This window comes from Bombina bombina, chromosome 8, assembly GCF_027579735.1.
Source record: "Bombina bombina isolate aBomBom1 chromosome 8, aBomBom1.pri, whole genome shotgun sequence".
NCBI classification, from domain to species: domain Eukaryota; kingdom Metazoa; phylum Chordata; class Amphibia; order Anura; family Bombinatoridae; genus Bombina; species Bombina bombina.
Window position 1 is genome coordinate 311,717,176 of NC_069506.1, and position 23,142 is coordinate 311,740,317.

Genomic DNA, 23,142 nt, shown 5'->3' on the forward strand with positions numbered 1-23,142 from the left:
TTAAGTGAAACTTACAAGTGAAACCTGTTCCAGCCAAAACACACAGTCTATCAGCCCAGGAAAAAAATCACACAAAGCAGCATGTAAATAATTAATACACTGATTAATTAACCTCAACTGTTCAATAAACCCCCTTTAGAGGATATTAACCCTGGATCCTATCAAGGTATAAAGGAGCCACACTGTGACCCTGTTATAGCATTTTATGTGTAAAAATTGAAACGATCCAGTATCCATGCTGTGGAACAGTACACAGCCTCTCAAGTGTGACAGTCTTATAGCAGCGCACCTGACATGGACTTGAGTAAGAGAAAGCAGGCAGTGAAACTCGTCAACACTGATTGCTTAGGAGCTGTTAGCAGTAGTCTGGATGGTTTCACAGAAAAACTTTCCCTGCATTAATTTCATCAATACTCTCAATGAGAGGTTGACATGACTACTTAAAACTCCAGTCCTATCTCAAAGGGCAGATACCCTTTTTTCAGGACTCTCCGAATCTTCTGACACTTCTCTGCCACCTCCTAACATGACAAAAGGCAAAGAATGACTGGGGTAATGAGGAAGTAGGAGGGATATTTAAGCCTTTAGCTGGGTGTCTTTGCCTCCTCCTGGTGGCCAAGTGTTGTATTTCCCAACAGTAGGGAATGAAGCCGTGGATTCTCCCTATCTTAGGAAGGAAATATACATCTATACATATTTATATAGATGATTATATATGGATATATATATATATATATATATATATATATATATATATATATAAATATCTATTTAAAAACACACTTAGGGGCCGAATTATTAAGCTCCCCCCTTGTTTCCGGAGAGCAGAAGTTATGAAGCAGCGGCCTAAATCTGCAGGGGGCGGTATTGCACAAGCAGTTCTGGTGAACTGCTTGTGCAATGATAAATGCGGACAGCGTATGCTGTCGGCATTTATCGATGTGCAGCGCACATGAAACGCTACATTGTATAATGTCTGCTCGCACTTTTATAAATATGACCCTTAGAATGTATTCCCCTATGTGAAGAATATTGGAATGTAAAATATTTACAGTACAAACACAGTTAAACACAAAAAGGCCGAATTATCAAGCCGTCAACTATGCTGCATTCAACGGCACCAATATGCTCGCCTAACATCGCCTAACATCATGGCCGCGGACCTGAATACGCTCTCCATATTTATAAAAAAGCTGTCAAAAAGCCGCACACCAAGTACGGGGCAATGAGCAGCAGACTGTTGTTAACTAACAGTCATCGATCTCGCTGCAATTCGGCTTTTTCCCAACTTTATTTATACCCTGTCACTAAACACAGCCACAATACTAAAATGTTTAATCCCTATCCCGCCGCTCCCGGAGCCCACTGCAACTAAATAAAAGTATTAACCCCTATCCCGCCGCTCCCGGACCCCACCGCAACTAAATAAAAGTATTAACCCCTATCCCGCCGCTCCTGGAGCCCACTGCAACTAAATAAAAGTATTAAGCCCTATCCCGCCGCTCCCGGAGCCCACCGCAACTCTAATAAAGTTATTAACCCCCATCACACTGCTCCCGGAGCCCACCGCAACTCTAAGTTATTAACCCTTATCCCGCCGCTCCCGGACCCCTCCGCAACTAAATAAATGTATTAACCCCTAAACCCCTGGCCTCCCACATCACAACCACTTACTAAACCTATTAACCCCTAAACCGCCAGCCCCCCACATCGCCATAAACTAAATTAAGCTATTAACCCCCAAACCTAACAACCCGCTAACTTTACATTAAATATTACCTCATCCCTATCTTATAATAAATTTAAACTTACCTTTAGAATTAAAATAAACTATATTAAAACTACTAATTAACCGACCCTAACTATTATCCTACAATTACATTAAACTATATTAAACTATTAATTAATCTACCCTAACTATTATACTAAAAGTACATTAAACTATATTAAACTACTAATTAACCTACCCCAACTATTATCCTACAATTACATTAAACTAGATTAAACTACTAATTAACCTACCCTAACTATTATACTAAAATTACATTAAACTATATTAAACTACTAATTAACCTACCCTAACTGTTATACTAAAATTACATTAAACTATATTAAACTACTAATTAACCTACCCTAACTAGTATCCTACAATTACATTAAACTATATTAAACTATTAATTAATCTACCCTAACTATTATACTAAAAGTACATTAAACTATATTAAACTACTAATTAACCTACCCCAACTATTATCCTACAATTACATTAAACTATATTAAGCTATTAATTAACCTACCCTAACTATTATACTAAAATTACATTAAACTAACAATTAAATTAACTATATTACATATTTAAAAACCTAACACTACTCAAGTTATTTAAATCTACTATAAAGAATAACTAAGTTACAAAAAAATAACAACTAAGTTACACAAAATAAAAAACACTAAAGTTACACAAAATAAAAATAAATGATCAAATATTTAAACTAATTGCACCAAATCTAATAGCCCTATCAAAGTAAAAAAGCCCCCCAAAATAAAAAACCCTAGCCTACAATAAACTACCAATGACCCTTAAAAGGACCTTTTGCGGGGCATTGCCCCAAATAAATCAGCTCTTTTATCTGTAAAGTAAAATACAAACACCCCCCCAACAGTAAAACCCACCACCCACACAACCAAACCCCCCAAATAAAAACCCTATCTAAAAAACCTAAGCACCCCATTGCCCTGAAAATGGCATTTGTATGGGCATTGCCCTTAAAAGGGCATTTAGCTCTTTTTCAGCCCAAAGTCCCTAACCTAAAATTAAAACCCACCCAATAAACCCTTAAAAAAAAAACTAACACATCAGCCAATAGGAATTAAGGTGGAAAAATCCTATTGGCTGTTGCAATCAGCCAATAGGATTGAGCTTTCATCCTATTGGCTGATCCAATCAGCCAATAGGATTGAGCTTGCATTCTATTGGCTATTCCAATCACGCTAGACGTGACCAGCTTGTATACGGTCATCCCCCACCAGGAGGGAATAGCGGACACTAAAAGACAACTATTGAAATATCCCTACAACGGACCTCCTGTTGAAGTCATCTGTGAAATGTTGAGAATGTGTTTGGAGCTCAACTTTTTCCGTTTTGAACGGTCATTCTACCTCCAAATAGCAGGAACGGCAATGGGGTCAAATATGGCCCCATCATAAGCCAACCTGTTTATGGTGGAAATGGAGAATGGGGGTACATACCTATTCCAAGATCACAGAGTGCAGCTATTTAAAACATATATAGACGACCTGTTCCTCCTTTGGATGAGTACAGAGGAAGAATTACTAAAATGGCTGGAAGAATTGAATAGAGCACACCCCACAGTCAAATTTAAAATGACATATGACAAGAATACAGTAGATTTCCTGGACATAAGGATCTTCAAATGAGGGGATACTCTACACACCATCCTCTACAACAAACCAACCAACAAGAATTCCATCTTATGTGCTTCCAGCTGTCACCCGCCCAGCCTGAAAAAGGCACTCCCAACATCCCAATTTAAGAGAGTGGCAAGGAACAATACTGAGGAACTCAAGAATCTGCAGATGACAGAAATGGAAAAACATAATTTATGCTTACCTGATAAATTCCTTTCTTCTGTTGTGTGATCAGTCCACGGGTCATCATTACTTCTGGGATATTATCTGCTCCCCTACAGGAAGTGCAAGAGGATTCACCCAGCAGAGTTGCTATATAGCTCCTCCCCTCTACGTCACCTCCAGTCATTCGACCAAAGACCAACGAGAAAGGAGAAGCCCAGGGTGTAGTGGTGACTGGATTATAATTTAAAAAATATTTACCTGCCTTAAAAACAGGGCGGGCCGTGGACTGATCACACAACAGAAGAAAGGAATTTATCAGGTAAGCATAAATTATGTTTTCTTCTGTTATGTGTGATCAGTCCACGGGTCATCATTACTTCTGGGATACCAATACCAAAGCAAAAGTACACGGATGACGGGAGGGATAGGCAGGCTCATTATACAGAAGGAACCACTGCCTGAAGAACCTTTCTCCCAAAAATAGCCTCCGAAGAAGCAAAAGTGTCAAATTTGTAAAATTTGGAAAAAGTATGAAGCGAAGACCAAGTTGCAGCCTTGCAAATCTGTTCAACAGAGGCCTCATTCTTAAAGGCCCAAGTGGAAGCCACAGCTCTAGTAGAATGAGCTGTAATTCTTTCAGGAGGCTGCTGTCCAGCAGTCTCATAGGCTAAACGAATTATGCTACGAAGCCAGAAGGAGAGAGAGGTAGCCGAAGCCTTATGACCTCTCCTCTGACCAGAGTACACGACAAACAGGGAAGACGTTTGTCGAAAATCCTTAGTTGCCTGCAAGTAGAACTTGAGGGCACGAACTACATCCAGATTGTGTAGAAGACGTTCCTTCTTTGAAGAAGGATTTGGACACAAGGATGGAACAACAATCTCTTGATTGATATTCCTGTTAGTGACTACCTTAGGTAAGAACCCAGGTTTAGTACGCAGAACTACCTTGTCTGAGTGAAAAATCAGATAAGGAGAATCACAATGTAAGGCTGATAATTCAGAGACTCTTCGAGCCGAGGAAATAGCCATTAAAAATAGAACTTTCCAAGATAACAATTTTATATCAATGGAATGAAGGGGTTCAAACGGAACACCCTGTAAAACGTTAAGAACTAAGTTTAAACTCCATGGCGGAGCAACAGTTTTAAACACAGGCTTGATCCTAGCTAAAGCCTGACAAAATGCCTGGACGTCTGGATTTTCTGACAGACGCTTGTGTAACAAGATGGACAGAGCTGAGATCTGTCCCTTTAATGAGCTAGCCGATAAACCCTTTTCTAAACCTTCTTGTAGAAAGGACAATATCCTAGGAATCCTAACCTTACTCCAGGAGTAATCTTTGGATTCACACCAGTATAGGTATTTACGCCATATTTTATGGTAAATCTTTCTGGTAACAGGCTTCCTAGCCTGTATCAGGGTATCAATAACCGACTCAGAAAAACCACGTTTTGATAAAATCAAGCGTTCAATTTCCAAGCAGTCAGCTTCAGAGAAGTTAGATTTTGATGTTTGAATGGACCCTGTATCAGAAGGTCCTGTCTTAGAGGTAGAGACCAAGGCGGACAGGATGACATGTCCACTAGATCTGCATACCAAGTCCTGCGTGGCCATGCAGGTGCTATTAGAATCACTGATGCTCTCTCCTGTTTGATTTTGGCAATCAATCGAGGAAGCAGCGGGAAGGGTGGAAACACATAAGCCATCCTGAAGTTCCAAGGTGCTGTCAAAGCATCTATCAGAACCGCTTCCGGATCCCTGGATCTGGATCCGTAGCGAGGAAGTTTGGCGTTCTGGCGAGACGCCATGAGATCTATCTCTGGTTTGCCCCAACGTCGAAGTATTTGGGCAAAGACCTCCGGATGAAGTTCCCACTCCCCCGGATGAAAAGTCTGGCGACTCAAGAAATCCGCCTCCCAGTTCTCCACTCCCGGGATGTGGATTGCTGACAGGTGGCAAGAGTGAGACTCTGCCCAGCGAAATATCTTTGATACTTCCATCATTGCTAGGGAGCTTCTTGTCCCTCCCTGATGGTTGATGTAAGCTACAGTCGTAATGTTGTCCGACTGAAACCTGATGAACCCCCGAGTTTTTAACTGGGGCCAAGCTAGAAGGGCATTGAGAACTGCTCTCAATTCCAGAATGTTTATTGGCAGGAGACTTTCCTCCTGACTCCATTGTCCCTGAGCCTTCAGAGAATTCCAGACAGCGCCCCAACCTAGTAGGCTGGCGTCTGTTGTTACAATTGTCCAGTCCGGCCTGCTGAATGGCATCCCCCTGGACAGATGTGGCCGAGAAAGCCACCATAGAAGAGAGTTTCTGGTCTCTTGATCCAGATTCAGAGTGGGGGACAAATCTGAGTAATCCCCATTCCACTGACTCAGCATGCACAATTGCAGCGGTCTGAGATGTAGGCGTGCAAAGGGTACTATGTCCATTGCTGCTACCATTAAGCCGATCACCTCCATGCATTGAGCTACTGACGGGAGTTGAATGGAATGAAGGATACGGCATGCATTTAGAAGCTTTGTTAATCTGTCTTCTGTCAGATAGATCTTCATTTCTACAGAATCTATAAGAGTCCCCAAGAATGGAACTCTTGTGAGAGGAAAGAGAGAACTCTTCTTTTCGTTCACTTTCCATCCATGCGACCTTAGAAATGCCAGAACTAACTCTGTATGAGACTTGGCAGTTTGAAAGCTTGAAGCTTGTATCAGAATGTCGTCTAGGTACGGAGCTACCGAAATTCCTCGCGGTCTTAGTACCGCCAGAAGGGCACCCAGAACCTTTGTGAAGATTCTTGGAGCCGTAGCCAATCCGAATGGAAGGGCTACAAACTGGTAATGCCTGTTTAAGAAGGCAAACCTTAGATACCGGTAATGATCTTTGTGAATCGGTATGTGAAGGTAAGCATCCTTTAAATCCACTGTGGTCATGTACTGACCCTTTTGGATCATGGGTAAGATTGTCCGAATAGTTTCCATTTTGAACGATGGAATTCTTAGGAATTTGTTTAGGATCTTTAAATCCAAGATTGGCCTGAAAGTTCCCTCTTTTTTGGGAACCACAAACAGGTTTGAGTAAAACCCTTGTCCTTGTTCCGACCGCGGAACCGGATGGATCACTCCCATTAATAATAGATCTTGTACACAGCGTAGAAACGCGTCTTTCTTTATTTGGTTTGTTGACAACCTTGACAGATGAAATCTCCCTCTTGGGGGAGAGAATTTGAAGTCTAGAAGGTATCCCTGAGATATGATCTCTAGCGCCCAGGGATCCTGGACATCTCTTGCCCAAGCCTGGGCGAAGAGAGAGAGTCTGCCCCCCACTAGATCCGGTCCCGGATCGGGGGCCCTCGGTTCATGCTGTCTTAGGGGCAGCAGCAGGTTTCCTGGCCTGCTTGCCCTTATTCCAGGACTGGTTAGGTTTCCAGCCTTGTCTGTAACGAGCAACAGCTCCTTCCTGTTTTGGTGCAGTGGAAGTTGATGCTGTTCCTGTTTTGAAATTCCGAAAGGGACGAAAATTAGACTGTCTAGCCTTAGCTTTGGCTTTGTCTTGAGGTAGAGCGTGGCCCTTACCTCCTGTAATGTCAGCAATAATTTCTTTCAAACCGGGCCCAAATAAAGTTTGCCCCTTGAAAGGTATATTAAGTAATTTGGACTTAGAAGTTACATCAGCCGACCAGGATTTTAGCCACAGCGCCCTACGTGCCTGAATGGCGAATCCTGAATTCTTAGCCGTAAGTTTGGTTAAATGTACTACGGCCTCCGAAATGAATGAATTAGCTAGTTTAAGGACTCTAAGCCTGTCCGTAATGTCGTCCAGCGTAGCTGAACTAAGGTTCTCTTCCAGAGACTCAATCCAAAATGCTGCCGCAGCCGTAATCAGCGCGATGCATGCAAGGGGTTGCAATATAAAACCTTGTTGAACAAACATTTTCTTAAGGTAACCCTCTAATTTTTTATCCATAGGATCTGAAAAAGCACAGCTATCCTCCACCGGGATAGTGGTGCGCTTAGCTAAAGTAGAAACTGCTCCCTCCACCTTAGGGACCGTCTGCCATAAGTCCCGTGTGGTGGCGTCTATTGGAAACATCTTTCTAAATATTAGAGGGGGTGAGAACGGCACACCGGGTCTATCCCACTCCTTAGTAACAATTTCAGTTAATCTCTTAGGTATAGGAAAAACGTCAGTACTCGCCGGTACCGCAAAGTATTTATCCAACCTACACATTTTCTCTGGTATTGCAACAGTGTTACAATCGTTAAGAGCCGCTAAGACCTCCCCTAGTAATACACGGAGGTTTTCCAATTTAAATTTAAAATTTGAAATATCTGAATCCAATCTGCTTGGATCAGAACCGTCACCTACAGAATGAAGCTCTCCGTCCTCATGCTCTGCAAGCTGTGACGCAGTATCAGACATGGCCCTAGAATTATCAGCGCACTCTGTTCTCACCCCAGAGTGATCACGCTTGCCTCTTAGTTCTGGTAATTTAGCCAAAACTTCAGTCATAACAGTAGCCATATCTTGTAATGTTATCTGTAATGGCTGCCCAGATGTACTAGGCGCCATAATATCACGCACCTCCCGGGCGGGAGATGCAGGTACTGACACGTGAGGCGAGTTAGTCGGCATAACTCTCCCCTCGCTGTTTGGTGAAATTTGTTCAATTTGTACAGATTGGCTTTTATTTAAAGTAGCATCAATACAGTTAGTACATAAATTTCTATTGGGCTCCACCTTGGCATTGGAACAAATGACACAGGTATCTTCCTCTGAATCAGACATGTTTAACACACTAGCAATAAACATGCAACTCGGTTACAATCTTATTTAACAAAAACGTACTGTGCCTCAAGCACTAAACGATTAAATGACAGTTGCAATAATGAACTGAAAAACAGTTATAGCATCACTCTTTAAAAACAACACAACTTTTTAGCAAAGGTTTGTTCCCATTAGTAAAATAACACTAATTAAATTTTAAACAGAAAAATTACAGAAACGTTTTAAATCACAGTCACTATATAAGTCTCACAGCTCTGCTGAGAGAATCTACCTCCCTTCAAAGAAGTTTGAAGACCCCTGAGTTCTGTTAGAGATGAACCGGATCATGCAGAAAATACAAGAGTAACTGACTGGAAATTTTTGATGCGTAGCAAAGAGCGCCAAAAACGGCCCCTCCCTCTCACACACAGCAGTGAGAGAGAGACGAAACTGTCATAATTAAAACAAGCAAACTGCCAAGTGGAAAAATAATGCCCAAATATTTATTCACTCAGTACCTCATTAATGCAAACGATTCTACATTCCAGCAAAAACGTTTAACATGAAAAATACCTATTAAAAGGTTTAATGTACTTTTACAGAGTAATTCCGGTGAAATACCATCCCCAGAATACTAAAGTGTAGAGTATACATACATGTTCATTATAACGGTATGGCAGGATTTTCTCATCAATTCCATTCAGAAAATAAAAACTGCTACATACCTCAATGCAGATTCAACTGCCCGCTGTCCCCTGATCTGAAGTTTTTACCTCCCTCAGATGGCCGAGAAACAGCAATATGATCTTAACTACTCCGGTTAAAATCATAAGAAAAACTCTGGTAGATTCTTCTTCAAACTCTGCCAGAGAGGTAATAACACGCTCCGGTGCTATTGTAAAACAACAAACTTTTGATTGAAGTTCTAAAAACTAAGTATAATCACCATAGTCCTCTCACACCTCCTATCTAGTCTTTGGGTGCAAGAGAATGACTGGAGGTGACGTAGAGGGGAGGAGCTATATAGCAACTCTGCTGGGTGAATCCTCTTGCACTTCCTGTAGGGGAGCAGATAATATCCCAGAAGTAATGATGACCCGTGGACTGATCACACATAACAGAAGAAATAAATTTTGCCGAAGAGGATACCACAAGAAAGCATTAAAGGACAGCAGAGAAGCGGCCATTGAAATTACACAAAGAGAGCTTCTTTATGGCCTTAAGAACAAACAGAAGGAGGACAAGCTTACATTTACCACTACCTATACCAAAGGGAAGGAAGGGATTGCAGACACCCTAAAGAATAATTGGAACCTGCTAACCACTGACACGGACCTACCCTTTAAGAAAATGCAACCACCTAGAATTGGCTATCGCAGAGCAGCTTCACTCAGGGACCAACTCATCAAAACAGACCCCAGAGAATGTTACAGCAAAGACACCTGGCTTAAAACCAAGCCTGGGTGTTTTCATTGTTTGGGGTGTACTACCTGTGGGGGTCTGACTACAGGTAAAGTATTCAGCCACTCCTATTACACCAAAATTTTTAAAATAAAGCACAGAGTGACCTGCACCACGAAATACATTGTTTATCTCCTACACTGTATATGCGGAAAGATTTATGTGGGCAAGACGGTGGATGACTTGAGAACTAGGATGGCAAACCACCGATCTGCCATACTATCTGCAATTGACAAGGGAACATCTGATCAGCCTGTGGCCCGGCATTTTGCTGAAGCCGGACACAAAACTACGAATCTCAAGTAAATCATTATAGACCACATCCCCCCATTACACAAGTGAGGCATGATGGATATTTAACCTAGGGACTATGACCCCTAGGGGACTCAACCTCCATCTTGATTGGCATTGGTTGCCTTTAAGATGGCTTCTGTGGCCAATGGATTTTCTTATTTCGGACCATATGCCCATAGAATATGTGGCTTTAGTTGATAGCATGATGATCTTATATCGATATTAATTCCTAGATGTATATTATAGCATGTGTATATTATAATATTTGTATTGTCTTATGTTTTGCATATACTGTGGGACCTATAGAATTATCTCTCCACACAATATCTTTTTTCCCAACAGATTCCCCACTAGTGATGCGCTACATTTTTGGGGGGTTATTATTATTAGCAATCTTTAACTCCCCTCATTGGACCATATGATTTACAACATTGGTGCTTACTGTTGAAATTTTATTTGCACCTGGTCTAGATCTAGATTGTTATACGTCTTGGGCAGCTAGCACCATATCATATAGGAGCTATAGGTGTAAATTTACCACTTAACACGTAGTATTTTCTCTTAAAGTTCCCCTTGCATCTATTTACCTACAACATTTTCTCTATAGCTTTTTTACGTTTTTCTGTACAGAGTTATCATGATTCTCTATTTTGTACCAATATGCCTGTGTTTACTCTTATTTGTAGTTTTGTATACAGCTCTGCTATGTGTAGACTCCCAGGGAGCTTCTGCATCCTAACATACTATGCTATTAACTATTTCATTTAAATTAGAGATATTGGGGTAGGAACTGTATGACAGACTGTATTATGTATTTTTTCATCATGCCCGCTTTGACATATGTGACTCTTGCACGCTGTGATTTGCAGCACCACGCAGCTCCTTGATTGACCATCTTTGGCATGTAAACAGTATAGTTCGCACTATAGCTCCTGTCAGCACGTTTTGGCTTTGTTTTTATCTTTCACACACGGCACTCGCATCTGAGCGTCTGGATACCATGACGACCCGCGTGACGTAAGCGTCAAGTGACGTCGGGTAACTTCCGGGAGGCGGAGTGAGCGCCGAAAAAATGTTTGCCGTGCAGGGTTATAAGGGGGTGAGTTTTATATTTAAATGTCATGCTTATTTTTGAAAACGGGGTCATTCCCAAAACGTTAAATAAATAAATGACTTATTTATTCTGAACAAGACCCTGTGAGTGACTTCTTTTCCACTGACTATACACTTGCTTGAAGTGCACCCAGGGCAAGGAAGGCTGTTTTAAAGCCTAAAGGAAGCAGGAGTGCTACTACCCTCTCCACGAAAAAAATAAATAAAATATATATATATATTTATACATACATACAAATGTAGACGTATATTTATGTATTTCTACGTTAAAGCCCTTTGCAGCCCTTTTTTTAACACCTGAGACCTCATATCCTTGAGCCCTTATAACTTTTTTATGCGAATATTTGTAATATTTGTTATCAGCTAGTGTTGTTATGAGTGTAACTGTACTGTTAAATGTGTTTTGTACAACTTTTTGGTCTCGCGTAACAGTTAACCAGAGATCTGAAGTTGCGCTAACCTGACGCATGTTAAATTCTATTGTGCTCAAGCGAAAGTGTTTATTTTTAACTCATAATACGTGCCCTACTTTCGATGTGCGCAAAGAGCAGCCAAACACCACCTATCGCTCGCACGCTCCACTCATAATCTAGCCCATAATCAGTAAAATACAATGCAGCCTTTGAATGATACTGTTTGCCCATCACAGTTATAAGGTTCTATAGGCAAAATACCATGGCAACAGCATTACGTAGCACAATGGGTTAACAGGCAGACAGGTCTGCTATTCATTGCTTAAAGGGACATAATACTCATATGCTAAATCACTTGAAACTGATGCAGTATAACTGTAAAAAGCTGACAGGAAAATATCACCTGAGCATCTCTATCTACAAAAGGAAGATATTTTACCTCACAATTTCCTCAGCTCAGCAGAGTAAGTTCTGTGTAAAAAGTTATACTCAGCTGCTGCCCAGCTGCAGGTAAAAAAAAATAAAAAAATGAAGAAATGAACAGCAGCCAATCAGCATCAACAGTGCTGAGGTCATGAACTCTTTTACTGTGATCTCATGAGATTTGACTTAACTCTCATGAGATTTCATAGTAAGCTTCCTTTACCTGATTGGTGAAATAATATGAGAGTGCACGATGCTAGTCCCTTCAGATGTCCCAGGACAAACACACTTAAAGGGACACTCAGGTTAAATTAAATTTTCATGAGTCAGATAGTGCATGTAATTTTAAACAACTTTCCAATTTACTTCCATTAAAAAAAATGTGCACAGTCTTTTATATTTACAATTTTTGAGTCACCAGATCCTACTGAGCATGTGCAAGAATTCACAGACTATACGTATATGCATTTGTGATTGGCTGATTGCTATCACATGGTACAAGGGGAGTGGAAATAGACATAACTTTGAAATTCGTTATAAAAAAATCTACTACTCATTTGAAGTTCAGACTAAGTGCTATTGCATTGTCTTGTTATCTTGCATTTGTTGATTATGCAAATCTAATGTGTTGACTGGTCCTTTAAATGCTGCTTAGAAATCCTTTACAATGGGAGGTGGCTACTGAGAAACTTTTGAGGTAAAATATCTTTCTTTTTTACATAGAGATGTTCAGGTGATATTTTCTAATCAGCTTTTTACAGCTCTGCTGCATCACTTTCAAGTGTTTAAACATTTGGGTATTATGGCCCTTTAAAAAGCTGCTAGCTCGGCTGTGTTACCTTCAGCAGCAGCCTTGCAGGAGGAGACTGCCCCATGGTCCCCAATGCATTATAAGGCACACAGGTGTATGTGCCCAGTAGCTCCTCCGTAGCTTCCTCAATATGAAGAGATCCATCTTCCAGAAGCTTCCAGCCTGAAAACTGCAGGACAGAAGAAAACTCAGTTGTCAGATCCATCATATATTTATAGTCTTGGCATGAGGTGCATATAATTAATAACAAAACTTATAACGTAGATACATAAAAACATTACACACTTTATTTAAAGCAAAGAAAACCTAAAGTCTAAAAAGTATAAATATAGCCAATTACATACTGCAGGGTCGATATATTACAATGAACTAGAGCTGCTGATTGGATCAGCTGCAGTTTCCGCTCAGGACCAGCAGTGTTGAGCTTGAGCGTAATATAAAATACTTCTGTCAAATTTAGCGTTTAAGACCTGAAGTAATAATAGTATAGAAAAGAATCACATGAAGAACTATACTACTTGTGCACCATTGGCTTAGCATTCAAGTGATATCCGACGCGCATTTAACTGCAATGAATTGCAAGCACAAATTAAAGAGCAAGCATTGATTTAAAGAGACGTGGAACCCAACATTTTCTTTAATGATTTAGATAGATTATGTTAAACAACTTTCCGATTTACTTCTATGATCAAATTTGCTTCATTCTCTTGGTATACTTTGTTAAAGGAGCAGTAATCCACTACTGGGTGCTAGCTGAAAGTAAATAACAAGAGGTATATATGTGCAGCCACCAATCAGCAGCATATGAGCCTACCTAGCTATGCTTTTCAGCAAAGGATAAAAAGGGAGCAACAAAATAGATTATAGAGCTACATTGGAAGGTTATTTAAAATGACATGCTCTAAATCATGAACAAATATGGGTTTCATGCCCTTTAATGCTTTAAATGTATTATTAATGTTGATACTTGCTATTTAATTTATTTGATATATATATACACACACACATACACACACAGTATGTAATATTTATTTTGGTGCATTTTTTTAATTATTTTTTTTTTTGTTTAAACTTTTTTTTTTAGAAAAGAAGATTAAGGGGCTCTAGTCCTGCAGAAAATAATGATAAAACACAAACTCTCCTTAGGTGTTTATACCTTTTCAATCCTTAATGGTCGACCGTCTTTATTCCATTTTACAAAAGTGACAGGTGGCACAGCCTCCACAGGACAACGAATGTGACCATGAATTCCAACCGGGACATAAATAACAGGTGGCATGTTCACTACTCGTGCAGGATCTGAGAGAAGAGGACATATGATAGCATCCATTGTCATTAAGGCACCATGACACTGCGTTCACATTTCTACAGCTGCACATTTGGACATATTAGTCTAATAACAACAGGTAGAGTTTCCCTTGTAGTTTTTTTGTATGAGATCAATTTGAAAGACAGAAGAAGGATATCAGTGAGAGTGGGGTGATGAAGCACAGGACAGACGCAGAACAGAGCAGCCAAAACTATGCCCTGGTGACCACGGGTGGCCCTAAGCACCACTAATCAGAAAACAGACACAAATATCTTTTTATCAAGAAGCGGAACGACCCTTCTCATTAGTGTTGTAAATATAAGAACTATATATATATATATATATATATATATATATATATATATATATCAAAAAACAAGAAGCACTCCAGAAGACTTTCAAATGATGTCACCTTTAATTAGTGAACGTTTTCGGGCAATAAACTGCCCGTCCTCAAACTTACAAGGTTACCGAAACTTACCACCCAGCTGTGTTATGTACCGCCACCAGAGAAAAGTGCGCCACGCTCTCCGCGGTTGATGCGCCGCCCCTGACGAGTGACGTCATCGCCCGCGGCAAAGTGAGAGGACTAGAAAGGGCAAAACAGAACAACAGGCAAAATATTATACAAAATATTATACAGGCATATAATAAGCCCTCAACCTAAATACAACGCCTATAAGATAAGCATATCAAATAAGCAAATGCTACAATACTGGCTAGAACAGGGAATAGGTTATATAGCAAAATATAAATGTACGGTTGTCATAGCAACCAGTAAACAATAGACTCCATATATGGCAAGTCATAAAATATGTCAGTCAAATTTATAATATAGACAAAAATAACACTGCACATCCAAATAAGTGGCTCCACAAAACAGAAAACAAACCAAAATTAGGTATAGCATATGCACCAAAGAACTGAAGAGTGGAGTCACGTACAGGATAAACAGAACGAAATGAGTAAATTAAGCTAATGATATTACAGTAATTGGAATGGACCATGGCTCACAAAAAATGAAATAAAAAATAATCAGCAGTAATATGAATGACCATGGACTCCCCCTGAAGTATGGAAGAACACCATATTTCAAAAAATTTAAAAAAAATTCAAAAAAATTTCCAAAAATTTCAAAAAATGTATCAGATAATGGACCGGGATCATAGGAACACCTGCCAATCTAGTTGTGTATTCAGCCCATAAGGCACAAGAGTGTTCAACTCGAATGTCCATTTGGCTTCTTTTTGGAGAAGCAGTCAATTCCTATCGCCTCCTCTTGACATCTCAGTGAGTTGTTCTTCCCTTTTATCCATTTCAGAGTTATTCCTCACCACTCGAAGTAATTGAGATTTAGGCAATGCTTTCTTCAATGCGGGAGGATGGCAACTGGTATAATGTAGTAAGGAGTTTCTGTCGGTCTCCTTTCTATACAGAGTTGACTGAATCCTACCAAGCTTGTATATAGTCTCACATCCAGAAAGTCAATTTGTACTTTGCTTGATGTCATTTTAATCTTCAGAGCCGTATTCGCCCCATTAAGTTCTTGAAACCAATTCTCCAGGCTAGCTGACGTTCCAGACCAGATCAAAAACAGGTCATCTATATATCGCTTAAAAAAAGCCATCTTCAAATTGTTTCAGCATCAATGGCACTTCTGGAGATGCTGAAACAATTTGAAGATATAGATGAGGATACATGGCTAGTCACACTGGATGTGACTAGTCTATATACTGTAATCCCTCATGACGAGGGGTTACTTGCTGTCCTATTTCATCTCTGCAGATATCCATATATTGGACCACCTCCTGAGATAATCCTACAATTATTGGAATTTTTTGCCTGACCACCAACTATTTCCGCTTTGAACAATCCTTCTATTTACAGTTGAAGGGGACGGCGATGGGGTCAAATATGGCCCCATCTTACGCCAAATTGTTTATGGCCCATTTCGAGGAGTTTGGGACAGAATTGTTTAAGGTCAATAATATTCGCTTTTTTAAGCGATATATAGATGACCTGTTTTTGATCTGGTCTGGAACGTCAGCTAGCCTGGAGAATTGGTTTCAAGAACTTAATGGGGCGAATACGGCTCTGAAGATTAAAATGACATCAAGCAAAGTACAAATTGACTTTCTGGATGTGAGACTATATACAAGCTTTGGTAGGATTCAGTCAACTCTGTATAGAAAGGAGACCGACAGAAACTCCTTACTACATTATACCAGTTGCCATCCTCCCGCATTGAAGAAAGCATTGCCTAAATCTCAATTAATTCGAGTGGTGAGGAATAACTCTGAAATGGATAAAAGGGAAGAACAACTCACTGAGATGGTGCAACGCTTTGAAGTAAGGAGTTATCCTGACAAACTATTGAATGAACAGCGGGCTCAGGTCTGCCAGGCCAGAGATTTAGTACCTAAAAAGGAGGATAAAAGGATGACATTCATCACAACCTTCACAGGTGACAAAGGCCCCTTAAAAGATATACTCAACAAGCATTGGGAGATCATTAATACGGACAGATCGTTACCTTTACATAAAGCTGAACCACCAAGAGTGGGTTATAGGAGGTCCAGGTCACTGCGGGACTTGCTAATCAAAACTGACCCGATACAAAGTTATAAATCTTCAACATGGTTGGATATTAAAAAACCAGGGGTCGTTCGATGCCTTGGCTGCACAACATGTGGGGGTCTAATCACTGGACCGAGTTTTACCCATCCACAAAAACGCAAAATTTATTAACATAAATTTCGCCTGACGTGCACTACCACACATATAGTGTATCTTTTACACTGTATTTGTGGACTGTATTACGTAGGAAAGACCTGCGATGGTTTGCGTACACGTATGGCAAATCATCGTTCTGCTATCAAAACGGCGCTTAAAAAAGGCACATCGGAGCAACCAGTGGCCAGACACTTTTTGGAACAAAAACACAGTGTCCTGGACCTTAAATATACAATTATAGACCATGTGCCACCGTTGTCAAGAGGAGGCGATAGGAATCGACTGCTTCTCCAAAAAGAAGCCAAATGGACATTCGAGTTGAACCCTCTTGTGCCTTATGGGCTGAATACACAACTAGATTGGCAGGTGTTCCTATGATCCCGGTCCATTATCTGATACATTTTTTGAAATTTTTTGAAATATGGTGTTCTTCCATACTTCAGGGGGAGTCCATGGTCATTCATATTACTGCTGATTATTTTTTATTTCATTTTTTGTGAGCCATGGTCCATTCCAATTACTGTAATATCATTAGCTTAATTTACTCATTTCGTTTATCCTGTACGTGACTCCACTCTTCAGTTCTTTGGTGCATATGCTATACCTAATTTTGGTTTGTTTTCTGTTTTGTGGAGCCACTTATTTGGATGTGCAGTGTTATTTTTGTCTATATTATAAATTTGACTGACATATTTTATGACTTGCCATATATGGCGTCTATTGTTTACTGGTTGCAATGACAACCGTACATTTATATTTTGCTATATAACCTATTCCCTGTTCTAGCCAGTATTGTAGCATTTACTTATTTGATATGCTTATCTTATAGGCGTTGTATTTAGGTTGAGGGCTTATTATATGCCTGTATAATATTTTGTATAATATTTTGCCTGTTGTTCTGTTTTGCCCTTTCTAGTCCTCTCACATTGCCGCGGGCGATGACGTCACTCGTCAGGGGCGGCGCATCAACCGCGAAGAGCGTGGCGCACTTTTCTCTGGTGGCGGTACATAACACAGCTGGGTGGTAAGTTTCGGTAACCTTGTAAGTTTGAGGACGGGCAGTTTATTGCCCGAAAACGTTCACTAATTAAAGGTGACATCATTTGAAAGTCTTCTGGAGTGCTTCTTGTTTTTTGATATATCCCATTTTTGCTAGCACCCGAAGCTGCTGATTGTTTGAATCTGGAGTGCACTTTGCTCGTCTATATATATATATATATATATATATATATATATATATATATATAGTAAATTCATTTATAGTAACTATTTTCCAGTGTAGTTTCTCAATGAAACATTTGATTACAGCTCTGATGCATCAGCTTTAGGGGGATATTTATCAACCGCAAATACGCTGAAATTCCGCAGCGTAATTGTGGCGAGCTTGATTTGACCTAGTTATCAAAGTCTACAGACCAGCAAAAGTTGAAATCTGTGACATAACATACAATCCGCCGGTCTCAATCCGAAACAGCATTCCTATTGGCTGAAAGGTTCCAATCAGCCAATAGGATTAGAGCCGCTAAAATCCTATTGGCTGTTCCAATCAACCAATAGGATTTGAGCAGCTCTCATCCTATTGGCTGTTCCAATCAGCCAATAGGATGAGCTCTCAATCCTATTGGCTGATTGGAACAGCCAATAGGATGAGAGCTGCTCAAATCCTATTGGCTGATTGGAACAACCAATAGGATTTTAGCGACTCTAATCCTATTGGCTGATTGGAACCTTTCAGCCAATAGGAATGCAAGGGACGCCATCTTGGATGACGTCACTTGCATTCAAGATCCAGTTTACGGCGGAGACCGTATTGAAGAGGAGCTCCTCGTCGGATGTCTTCAGGATGGACCCGCTCCGTATGTCTTCAGGATGGACCCACTCCGTGCCGGATGGATGAAAATAGAAGAGGCCGCATGGATGAAGACTTCTTGCCAGCTGGATGGATCCTTCAAGCAGAACTGTGAGTGGATCGTCGGGGGTTAGTGTTAGGTTTATTTAAGGGTTTTTTGGGTGGGTTTTATTTTTAGAGTAGGGTCTGGGCAGTAAAAGAGGGCAATGCCCATACAAATGCCCTTTTCAGGGCAATGAGGAGCTTAGGTTTTTTAGACAGGGTTTTTATTTGGGGGGGTTGGTTGTGTGGGTGGTGGGTTTTACTGTTGGGGGTGTTTGTATTTGTCTTTAAAAGGTAAAAGAGCTGATTTCTTTGGGGCAATGCCCCGCAAAAGGCCATTTTAAGGGCCATTGGTAGTTTATTGTGGTCTAGGGTTTCTTTATTTTGGGTTTTTTTTTTATTTTGATAGGGCTATTAGATTAGGTGTAATTTGTTTCTATTTTTGATACTGTGGTTTGGTTTTTTGTAATTTAATGTTTGTTTTTTTGTAACAGTAATTTTTTATCGTATATTTAAATAATTTGAGTAGGGTTAGGTTTTTTTAATATGTAATATAGTTAATTTAATTGGTAGTTTAATGTAATTTTAGTATAATTGTTAGGGTAGGTTAATTAATAGTTTAATATAGTTTCTTTTAATTCTACAGGCAAGTTTTAATTTATTATAAGAAATGGATGTTGTAATTTTAATGTAAAGTTAGAGGGTTGTTAGGTTTAGGGGTTAATAGCTTAAAGGGACACTGTACCCAAATTTTTTCTTTTGTGATTCAGATAGAGCATGCAATTTTAAGCAACTTTCTAATTTATTCCTATTATCAATTTTTCTTCATTCTCTTGCTATGTTTATCTGAAAAGCAAGAATGTAAGTTTAGATGCCGGCCCATTTTTGGGGAACAACCTGGGTTGTCCTTGCTGATTGGACAACACCAATAAGCCAGTGCTGTCCATGGTTCTGAAACCAAACATTTGCTGGCTTCTTAGCTTAGATGCCTTCTTTTTCAAATAAAGATAGCAAGAAAAGGATGAATAATGGTAATAGAAGTAAATTAGAAAGTTGCTTAAAAGTGCATGCTCTATCTGAATCATGAAAGAAAAAATTTGGGTTCAGTGTCCCTTTAATTTAGTTTATGGCGATGTGGGGGGCTGGCGGTTTAGGGGTTAATAGGTTTAGATAGTGGTAGTGATGTGGGAGGCCAGGTGTTTGGGGGTTAATACATTTATTTAGTTGCGGTGGGGTCTGGGAGCGGCAGGATAGGGGTAATACATTTATTTAGTTGCAGTGGGGTCCGGGAGCAGCGGGATAGGGGTTAATACTTTTATTTAGTTGCGGTGGGGTCTGGGAGCGGCGGGATAGGGGTAATACATTTATTTAGTTGTGGTGGGGTCCGGGAGCGGCGGGATAGGGGTTAATAACTTTATTTAGCTTGCGTTGGGGTCGGGAGCGGCGGGATAGGGGTTAAACATTTTAGTATAGTGGCAGTGTTTAGTGACAGGGTATAAATAAAGTTGGTAAAAAGCCGAATAGCAGCGAGATAGATGACTGTTAGTTAACAACAGTCCGCTGCTCATCGCCTCGTAATTGGTGCGTGGCTTTTTGGCGACTTTTATTATCAATATGGAGATCGTTAGGGGATGTTAGCCGAGCGTATTGGTGCCGTTGAATGCAACAAAGTTGGCGGCTTGATAGATAGGCCCCTTAGTGTGTAAGTATAATGTAATGTGGCCCTATCCAGTTCTATAATTAATGTATTAGAAAGAATAAAGTATGAAGCAATGTTAGCACTTCCCTTTAGGTGCTCACTGCCAGCCCTAGTTCTCCCAAACCGTGTATAGAAGCAGAAAGTGTTGAAAGTGGCGGCGCTGTGTCACCTCCAGGAAACCAAGTTGCCCACGTCCTTTGAGTCAACCTTGTTGCTTTCACCTCCAAAATAAAAGAGCTCAAAATAGTGTAGCAGATTTCAGACAATGTGGTAGGCGCACGAGATTACAGCTAAAATAAGCCTTTTATTAAAATCGTCACAAAGGTGTCTTCAGGTGCAGCCTCAGGTTTTATTTAAAATACAGCTCAACGCGTTTTGGCTAAAAGAAGCCTTTATCAAGAGCAAAAAGTTAAAACAATTTCTGGAACAAATGGTATAACCTTTTAATAAAAGGCTTATTTTAACTGCAATCTCGTGAGTATAACCAGTTTGGCCGCCTACCACGTTGTCTGAAATCTGCTACACTATTGAGAGCACTTCTATAACGAATGGTTTGCTCTCTGTATAAGTAAAGTTTGTGCGCCCCTGATTTAAAGATAATAGTGATAGATAGAAAAGAAAAAAGGAAACAGCAAAAATGAAGATAACAAGAGAGATGGTGAGAAGAAGGTGTAGCACATAAGGTAAGAGAACTTGAAAAAGAACAAATACAAAGGATGAGTGGAGAATAAACTATATGAAGGGTGTGAGGGGGGGATAGAAGGTTTAGAGGGAAGTGTGGGGAGGGAAAGTGTTACAGTGGGAGCTGGGGAGGTAGGGTGGGAGAGTTAAAGCACCGCTAAAGTCTAAGTGAAGGTTTCATGATTCAGGTACAGCTTGCAATCAAAGAAAAAATCAATATGCTTCTATTATCTAAGTGTCTGCTTTCCTTTGATATACACACTTCTTAAGGCTCCAACGTCTACTGAGCATGTGCAAAAGTTAACCGTATATATAAGTATATGCATTTTGTGATTGGCTGAAGGCTGTTACATGAAACAGCGGGGAAGAAAATTGGATGAACTTTGAAATTTGCCAGAAAATATTCTACTGCTCATTTCAAATTTAAAGGGGTTGATTTATTAATGTCTGGCGGACATGATATGATGTAGCGTATCATGTCCGCTAGACATCGCTGAATGCCGACAGCATACGCTGTCGGCATTTAACATTGTAAAAGCAGTTCTTGTGAACTGCTTGTGCAATGCCGCCCCCTGCAGATTTGCAGTCAATCGGACGCTAGCAGGGGGTGTCAATCAACCCGATCCTATGCAATCGGGTGGCTTGATGTCCACAGCCTCAGTGGTGGCGATTGAGTTAAGGAGCAGCGGTCTTAAGACCGCTGCTTCTTAACTCCTCTTTCAATAGGGGTATTTGGCCCCATTCAAGCCATGATAAATCGTCCCCAAAGTCTTTTTATCGTACATTTCTCAGTTATTCAGTTCTTCTGTGTTTAGTGGTCCTTTGAGGGAGAGGGGGGGGGGGTGAAGGTAGAGAAGGAGGAGGCAAGACAGGGTAATGGGAAAAAAAGAATGACATAGCAATATGTTATAGAACCAGGATAGATAATGATATAAAAAGTTTAATAATGGAACTGGAAATAAGGAGAGAAAAATGGGAAAGAGAAGGATTTAAAAAGGTGTAAATCTAGATATGGGAAGAGGAACAGTGAAAATAATCAGACAAGTAGAAGAGAAATAGAATGACTTGTAAACAGAGAGATACATTGTCACAAATAAATAGAAATAATAAAAAGAGAAACAGAAGAGATGAGACATTTATTATCTACAGATGCACAGAGGAAAATGTAAAGAGATGAGGGACGGAGAAAGAGAGAGAAAGGAAAATAAATGAAAAGAAAGAGGGTGAGAAGGGAAGAGAAATGAGAGAAGATAAAAGAGGGAAATGAGTGGATAGAAGATAAAGAAGGAGTTAAGATTGTGGTCTAAAGATAAGGAAAATGAAGGGAAATAAAATGGATGCAATGGGAACAGAGAGGAATAAAGGGAGCTAGGAATAAAGGTTCCAACAGAAAGATAGAGAAAGATAAATAGGAGGAAAAGAGAAGGAGAAGAACAAGAGAAAGAGATGGAGGGAGAGAAAAATGGAGAAAGAGACAAAGAGAGAGCGCTAATGACTTTGTGGAGAACAATGTGTGAAGAAGAAAAAGTTCTGTATACAGATGACTGTATGTGACAGATATTTGCTGCCTCTCTAATATCACAATAAAGTATCTTTCAATGTCCAGTTATCCTGCATTAGACCACTGGATTATGATCCTATGGGCTAGATTTAACAAGGGCCGAAACAGGCTGATTGACACCCCCTGCTAGCGGCCGATTGGCCGCGAATGTGCAGGGGGCGGCATTGCACAACAAGTTCTGGTGAACTGCTTGTGTAATGATAAATGTCAACAGCGTATGCTGTCGGCATTCAGCGATGTCTGTCGGACATGATACACTACAGTGTATCATGTCGGTCAGACATTGGTAAATCTACCCCCCCCCTACATATGGATGGGGAGTGATGGTGTGAGATACATCAAAAAGGTAGGTAGGTGGATAGGTAGAGCAATAAACAGAAAGTCTGA

The 23,142-nt window shown here is 40.2% G+C and overlaps 1 protein-coding gene across 1 annotated transcript in view; it reads right to left on the bottom strand.

Annotated features, from left to right (window-relative positions):
* IGSF9B (immunoglobulin superfamily member 9B) overlaps window positions 1-23,142 on the bottom strand; it is a 257,520-nt gene that overhangs the window by 206,070 nt on the left and 28,308 nt on the right. Inside the window, exons 8-9 of the mRNA XM_053691163.1 lie at window positions 14,038-14,180; window positions 12,910-13,050 (exon numbers count right to left, since the gene is read on the bottom strand). Coding sequence (XP_053547138.1) covers window positions 12,910-13,050; window positions 14,038-14,180 — 284 coding nt within the window. The remainder of the gene's footprint in view (window positions 1-12,909; window positions 13,051-14,037; window positions 14,181-23,142) is intronic.